General features: G+C 43.0%; 1 protein-coding gene across 2 annotated transcripts; it reads left to right on the top strand.

Annotated features, from left to right (window-relative positions):
* Positions 1-336: 336 nt before the first annotated feature.
* Positions 337-6,577, top strand: MRGPRX2 (MAS related GPR family member X2). Of its 2 annotated transcripts, XM_016922412.4 has the most exons (3): positions 1,037-1,295; positions 1,468-1,581; positions 4,621-6,577. In XM_016922412.4, the coding sequence occupies exon 3, from the start codon at positions 4,646-4,648 to the stop codon at positions 5,633-5,635; it is 990 nt and encodes a 329-aa protein (XP_016777901.3). In that variant the 5' UTR covers positions 1,037-1,295; positions 1,468-1,581; positions 4,621-4,645; the 3' UTR covers positions 5,636-6,577. The 2 variants fall into 2 exon arrangements, with proteins under 2 accessions (XP_521864.6, XP_016777901.3); XM_521864.8 differs by lacking the exons at positions 1,037-1,295; positions 1,468-1,581 and adding an exon at positions 337-435.
* The last annotated feature ends 877 nt before the right edge of the window (positions 6,578-7,454 follow it).

Below are 7,454 nucleotides of genomic sequence, written 5' to 3'. Positions count from 1 at the left end.
AAACCCGATTTTGAAAGATCAAGTAAGCCAGGGCCTTGAATGCCAAGCAGAAGAGGGCAGACTATTCTTTAGCTATGAAAGCTCACGTCGCTTGATTGGTCTGCTTCCTGGATGCTCATTGTGGGCAATGAAAGACTTCAGGATGGTGATTCCTTGCAGGGAGTGGGGCCGGAGAGGGTAGGGGAGGAACCAAGATAAGTGATTGGAGTCAGGGCAAATGCTGAGAAACATCTCATGTGGTTTCATGTGTCATACTCTTATTTTCCAGCACCCTCTGTACAGGAAATCACAGGGTTGTTGAGCATCTTGATAAGCTTCACTCAGTCATCAGGTTTCACTCCAGCTCCTGCAGGCATCTCCCCATCCTCAGCTGTTTGCCAGTCCCAGGAAAGCACTTCTCAACTCACCAACTCCAGTAGAAAGAAGGGTGTTAAGGTAAGAGTTTGTTCAAGAACCATCTTCTTTCAAAGGCAGTTTTGGTTTTTACCTTAGTCCACATCCTGATGAATTCATTAGGAAAAGAAGACAGGAAGCTCCTTTGAGGAAGCTTTGGATGCTGGCAGCTTAGATGGTGGGAGATCCGAATTGGGTCAAGCAGGTTCGTCCCACTTGTCTTCTATCTACCAATATTCTCCCCTTCTCTTCGACCATTCAAATCTGAAACTATGGAGAGAAAGATTTTGCTGATTTTAATTTAGGAGCAGGCTAGAATGAAGTCATTACTTCCCTAAGCTAAATTGTTATTTAAAACCTCAGGTTGCACTGATTTTCTTGTTATTCAAAAGGTTTTTCCTTCATATCTGTCATTGTCCCAGCAGAAAACACACATCACACACTCTAAAGGAGTAGTTTAGAGGAGTTTAGTGAAGAGACTGTTTACAACGGTGTGAACAGGGATTAAGGAATGATGAAGCCCTCAAAGGCAAGTGATAGTGCAGGGCTGTTACCGTTGCTAGGTCTGAAATGATAAGGAGAAAGAGAAGTTCTGAGAACTCAGAATGTGCTGTAGCGGTAACTGTAACTGTAACTATAGCTGTGGCTACAGGAAAGGGCCACCAGACAGGGCTACGTCCTTAGGTAGAAAAACACTGCCACTGCCAACTCACAGCCCTTCAGGGCACAGGGAGAGAGCCAGGAAACTTTTAAAAAATCATCCCCCAATCTCCTGTCAACGTGTCCCTTTGGCTGAAAAAAAAAGTCACCCTCCAATCTCCTTTCAACGTGTACCCTTTGGAGCCTGAGTGAAAGACAGCCCATTGACGAGGCACAGACATGTCTCCTCCCAGGATGCAAAGGCAGGTAGAGAAGGATGGACATGAGATCCTAATAGCAAATAGGAAAAGTCCATTTCTTCCCATAGCCTCTTCTCAGTTTGTCTTTCCTGAGACTTTCTCTATTAATGTGATTGAATCAGTTTCTCATTCTATCACCTCCCTTTTTCTTTAATTGTTTGACCTTCCCATCTAGTGTCACTTCTTTGGACTAGTCTCTCACTATCATCATAAATGCCTTGAGAATGGAATGTGGTTGGGAAAAAAAGGGATTGGGAGTACATAGGTACTCCCAGCTATAAGTACACAGGTATGTGTAATGTAAGTTTATGATTTTGGCTTCTCTAAAAAGAAACCTATTATAGCGATAATCAAAAAGAATGTTTATTAGACTTGGGCTGATAACTCTAAGACATCAAACATCAAGGCTCCTTCCAATTTCTATTTCCCCATCCCTAAAGCGGTACCCTTACCCTCATGGTCCTACATGGCTCCCAAACACATCAGCATTCCAGCCAGAGAGAAGAGAAAAAAAGAAAGAGTACAGGAGGAGCTGGTTATATCACTTTCTCTCACCTCCCCTTGACCATCACATATGGTTACATGGTGCCATTAGCATAAAGGGAAGCTGAGAAATGGGCCTTTTTCTGATCTAAGACTCAGAATTATTATGTGTGAGAAAAGGAGAATGGCTTTTGGGGCAACAAGCAGTCTCTATAGCCCGATTCTCTTTTAGCATCTGTGCTCACCTGGAGATTTTTCTCAACACTGCCTCACAAATAGTGAATGACGTAGACATGGAACAGAAATAAACCTAGGACAGGGCCCCAGGAGCTGGTATTGGACCTGCTTTTCACCATGTGATTCAGGAAACTCTTTTGTACACGTTAAGCCTGTCTTTCTTTGTTAAATGAGCGTATTACAATAGATGGCCTCCAAGGGATATGTGTTGGAGGCTGGGGATATAATAGTGAACAACCACAACAAAAATGTTGAGTTTAATGAGGGAAGTAAAAGAAAAAACAGACATACACTTAAAAATACAGGTGCAGAGCCGGGCGCGGTGGCTCACGCCTGTAATCCCAGCACTTTGGGAGGCCAAGGCGGGCAGATCACAAGGTCAGAAGATCGAGACCATCCTGGCTAACACAGTGAAACCCCGTCTCTACTAAAAAAAAAATACAAAAAATTAGCCAGTCGTGGTGGCGGGCACCTGTAGTCCCAGCTACTCGGGAGGCTGAGGCAGGAGAATGGCGTGAACCCAGGAGGCGGAGCTTGCAGTGAGCTGAGATCGAGCCACTGAACTCCAGCCTGGGCAACAGAGCGAGACTCCATCTCAAAAAAAAAAAAAAATACAGGTGCAAACTGTGTTCAGTGCCACGAATAAAAAGGCCAACCTGCCCTGAGGGAGGACAACAGAAGTGGTTTTCTTCCATATCCTCACAAGGCCAACCAGGGCTACAGGAACTAAGACAGCATGTGATGGATGCATTCAGTCCTTGATGCCAATTCTGCACCCCCATGGAGGACACATTCACTCTCCCCTTGGAGGCCTCCAACCCATGAGAGTTTTCTGCAGTGTGGAGTGATTGACAGCTGTTTTTCTGAAGCAAGAAACAGCTCTTGCATTCAGTTGCTTATTCTCAGTTGGCTTCTATTCACATCTCTTCTCCTTATTTGATTAATTTCTTTTCCTTACTATTTCTTAAAGTTGCTTAATCTAGGCTTAAAAAACTGCAATTTTGACATTCCATTTTGGATTTGATATGAGCATTACTTGTTGCTTTTCTCCTTTCTTCATGTGTAGTTGGTATTGAACCCTTGCAATGGGGCTGCAAGGCTGGTTAAGAACAAGCCCTCTGACACAGACCTGTGGGTTCAAATGCAGGCTCTACCACTTGTTTGTGAGACCTGAGGCATATTACTCAATATATTTGTGCTTTAATCTCCTTATCTGTAAAATAGGACTAATAATAGTACTGACCTCACCAGGCTCTGAAGAGGATTTAAAGAGGCTATACCTGAGGAGCACTCAGCCAGCTGCTATTGTTCACCCCATTGTGAGTAAGGCCTCCTTCCCAAGTGTAATTTACATAAGCATCTGCCTTTTCCCCCCAAAGCCCTGCACAGTGTAGACATGGTTCTTTTTTCTAATTTCCCACTCCTTTCCCCAAATAATCCTGTTCACAAATGCTTTAATTTGCAAAGAAAGCTCAAAATCATCTGGGGGAAGTAATGGGTCCACCGTAGATGTATTCATACCACAACACCCTCTAGTTACCTCTAGACACTAGACACTCTCAATTGCTGCCTCTCTCTCCTTTTCCCAAATTGCCCCCTTTTCCTCCAAGATGCAGAGAAATTCAGACAAACCCTGAATCCTCTCCATAAACTGGAAGTTTAAACTCTTTTGGGTGCTGAGCAAAAGCCATACACTAGCCCTTCCTGGATTGAAGATATGACAGTGGCCATTATTCACTATCTGTGTAGGCAGAAGCAATCCCTTCAAATACACCAGAGCTTTCCCAGAAGGAAACATGAGGAATGATGTTTTCTTCATTTCTTTACATGTGTGTTTTTTAGTGACTAATTTCATTTTAAAATGTTGGTGTTCCACTTAGCCCAAATTTTCAAGTACTCTTGGCTCCCCATGCATGCATGCATGCATTCATTCATTCATTTATATGTGGTACAAACTTCTTGACCCTCCACTATGCCCTCACATTGAGCTAAGCACTGAGGACACAGAAATGGATAAGAGAAAAATTCTTCCTGTTTTCATAAAGCTGACCCACTGAGCAATTTCTAGCCTGACAGGCCTGGCTGTCCTCAGACCTGCCCTAGCAAGAAGTCACCTCTCCGTTATGACCCTAAATCATGATCTCTATTCTGACTGTTGATGGACCCCTCTCAGTCATTAAGGGTGGCCATGGGTCATGGCCTGGGTCATTTCTTCTGGCCCCTGAGGGGAAATCTGTATGCCAGGATAAAAAGAATGCTGAACTCAGAGTCCTGTCTCTTGCTGCCCCACATATTCTGCCTAGACTTTTCTCTTCCTGCCTCCAGGAGACATGACACAGTGACAGTGAGTGGGGGTGTTTGGGCCTTAGAATATTCCCATACCAGCAGAGGATCTACCTTGTAATAGAAAGAGCCCAGGATTTAGAGTCAGCAAGAAATGAGTTTGAATCCAGGTGCTAGGACTCCCTGGCCCTTAATAAATGACTTAATCTCTTCAAGCCTCTGATTTCCTCTCCTGTAAAACAGGGGCGGTAATTACCACATAACAGGCTGGTCATGAGAATCAGTGAACATGCAGCAGGTACTCAAGTCTTGTTTTTGTTTCCAGGGGCACCAGTGGAGGTTTTCTGAGCATGGATCCAACCACCCCGGCCTGGGGAACAGAAAGTACAACAATGAATGGAAATGACCAAGCCCTTCCTCTGTTTTGTGGCAAGGAGACCCTGATCTCGGTCTTCCTGATCCTTTTCATTGCCCTGGTCGGGCTGGTAGGAAACGGGTTTGTGCTCTGGCTCCTGGGTTTCCGCATGCGCAGGAACGCCTTCTCTGTCTACGTCCTCAGCCTGGCCGGGGCCGACTTCCTCTTCCTCTGCTTCCAGATTATAAATTGCCTGGTGTACCTCAGTAACGTCTTCTGTTCCATCTCCATCAATTTCCCTAGCTTCTTCATCACTGTGATGACCTGTGCCTACCTTGCAGGCCTGAGCATGCTGAGCACCATCAGCACCGAGCGCTGCCTGTCCGTCCTGTGGCCCATCTGGTATCGCTGCCGCCGCCCCAGACACCTGTCAGCGGTCGCGTGTGTCCTGCTCTGGGCCCTGTCCCTACTGCTGAGCATCTTGGAAGGGAAGTTCTGTGGCTTATTTGGTGATGGTGACTCTGGTTGGTGTCAGACATTTGATTTAATCACTGCAGCATGGCTGATTTTTTTATTCATGGTTCTCTGTGGGTCCAGTCTGGCCCTGCTGGTCAGGATCCTCTGTGGCTCCAGGGGTCTGCCACTGACCAGGCTGTACCTGACCATCCTGCTCACAGTGCTGGTGTTCCTCCTCTGCGGCCTGCCCTTTGGCATTCAGTGGTTCCTAATATTATGGATCTGGAAGAATTCTGATGTCTTATTTTGTCATATTCATCCAGTTTCAGTTGTCCTGTCATCTCTTAACAGCAGTGCCAACCCCATCATTTACTTCTTCGTGGGCTCTTTTAGGAAGCAGTGGCGGCTGCAGCAGCCGATCCTCAAGCTGGCTCTCCAGAGGGCTCTGCAGGACATTGCTGAGGTGGATCACAGTGAAGGATGCTTCCGTCAGGGCACCCCGGAGATGTCGAGAAGCAGTCTGGTGTAGAGATGGACAGCCTCTACTTCCATCAGATATATGTGGCTTTGAGAGGCAACTTTGCCCCTGTCTGTCTGATTTGCTGAACTTTCTCAGCCCTGATTTTAAAACAGTTAAGAGAGTCCTTGTGAGGATTAAGTGAGACAGTGCCTATGAAACAAACACTAAGTGCAGTGTCTCTGGAACTGCCTTACTCACAGCCCTATGAGAGCTTTGCCAACTCTGCGGTCCATGACTGTTCCCACTTTTAATGAATCCTACCTTTCGCAGAAGGCTGAAAGCAGGGCAGAAAAGGTCTACATTTCTTTGGTCACTGCACTTGATAGGGACTCAAAGAATGTTATATTTTTAATTAATTTCTTTTTCTCTTCCGTACAATTTCTGTCTCAACAAAATTAGAAGAATTAAATTTAAAACTAGCTCCAAAAGAGCAGTCATCTTTCATTTAGGCAGACCTTAGAATATCCCCCTAGCTTAATAAATCTTTGTTGAATGGCTTAATGAATGAATAAACTGGTTAATTTTTAAGTTAAACCTCTGAAAAGTCTCCATTTACCAGATTTGGGTCACTAAATTTATTGCTTTCACTGCTTTTGAATTTTGCAAACAAGAAATTAAGTTTTATAATTAGATAAATCAATGTCAATACATATTTAAAGTTTGAGGTACACTGTCTTCCTGTGGTTTCCTTTCACATGCCATCCCTTAAAATCCCAGCTACACGCCTTCCCATTCCTTCCCCTTTGCCTTTGCTCTAATCTTCCCTCTCTGGGGGCACTCTAATTTGTCCTGGAAGTTTCCAATGGTCTTATAGACTCCATGTTCTTGGAGGACAGGCTGTATGTCAGATTTACCTTTTATTCCAAAGAACTCAGAGCATTTATTTTGTTAATTAAATTTCACGTATTTTTAAAAGTTACGTGTTCCACAAAATAAAATACTAATTGTAAATGCTGCATCTTTTAATAATTTTTTATTATTTTTAATTAAGGTATAATTAAGAGAACGATATGCACAGATCATAAATATACAGCTTAATGAGTTTTGTTAAATGAATACACCTATGTGACTCAAACTTTATTCAAGACAAAATATTTTCATCATCTCTAAAAGTTCCCCTGTGCTCCCTCATTCTTCCTGCCCCCAGAGGCAACCATTGTTTCTATTTCAATCAACAAATATTAGCTTTGCCTGACCTTTAACTGTATCTTTTTAGAATCATAATATGTGTATTTTTTGTTTCTAGCTCTTGCACTCAACATAATATTTTGAAGATTTACCTATGTTATTGCATCACATGTATCAGTAGTTTGTTCCTTTCATAAAGCTGAGTACTATTTAATTGTGTGAGTGTACCATGGTGTAACTATTTTCATACTGACAGATATATGTGTGATGTGTTATGATTTTTTTGGCTATTATAAATAAAGCTGCTGTGAATGTTCTTATTCAAGTCTTTTTGTAGATACAATGTTTTCATTTCTTTGTATAGACAACGTGGAATGAAATTGCAGGATCATGGAAAGATGTATACTTAATTCTATAAGAAAGTACCAAGCTATTTTCTAAAATGTTTGTACCATTTCACATTCCCACCAGCAATGTATGAGAGTTCCAGTTGCTCCACATGCTCCCAACAAACATGGTATTGCCAGTCGTTGAATTTTAGTCATTGTAATGAGTGTTAAATAGTATCTCATTGTGTTTTAATTTGCATTTCCCTAATGACTTATTAAATTGAGCATCTTTTAAGTGCTTTTTAGCTACTCTTTTTTTTGGCAGTGTCTGCTTAAGTTTTGCCTATTTTTATTAAGTATTTGTCTTTTTC

Source organism: Pan troglodytes, chromosome 9 (assembly GCF_028858775.2).
Source record: "Pan troglodytes isolate AG18354 chromosome 9, NHGRI_mPanTro3-v2.0_pri, whole genome shotgun sequence".
NCBI lineage: Eukaryota > Metazoa > Chordata > Mammalia > Primates > Hominidae > Pan > Pan troglodytes.
This window is presented reverse-complemented; position numbering and strand designations above follow the sequence as displayed.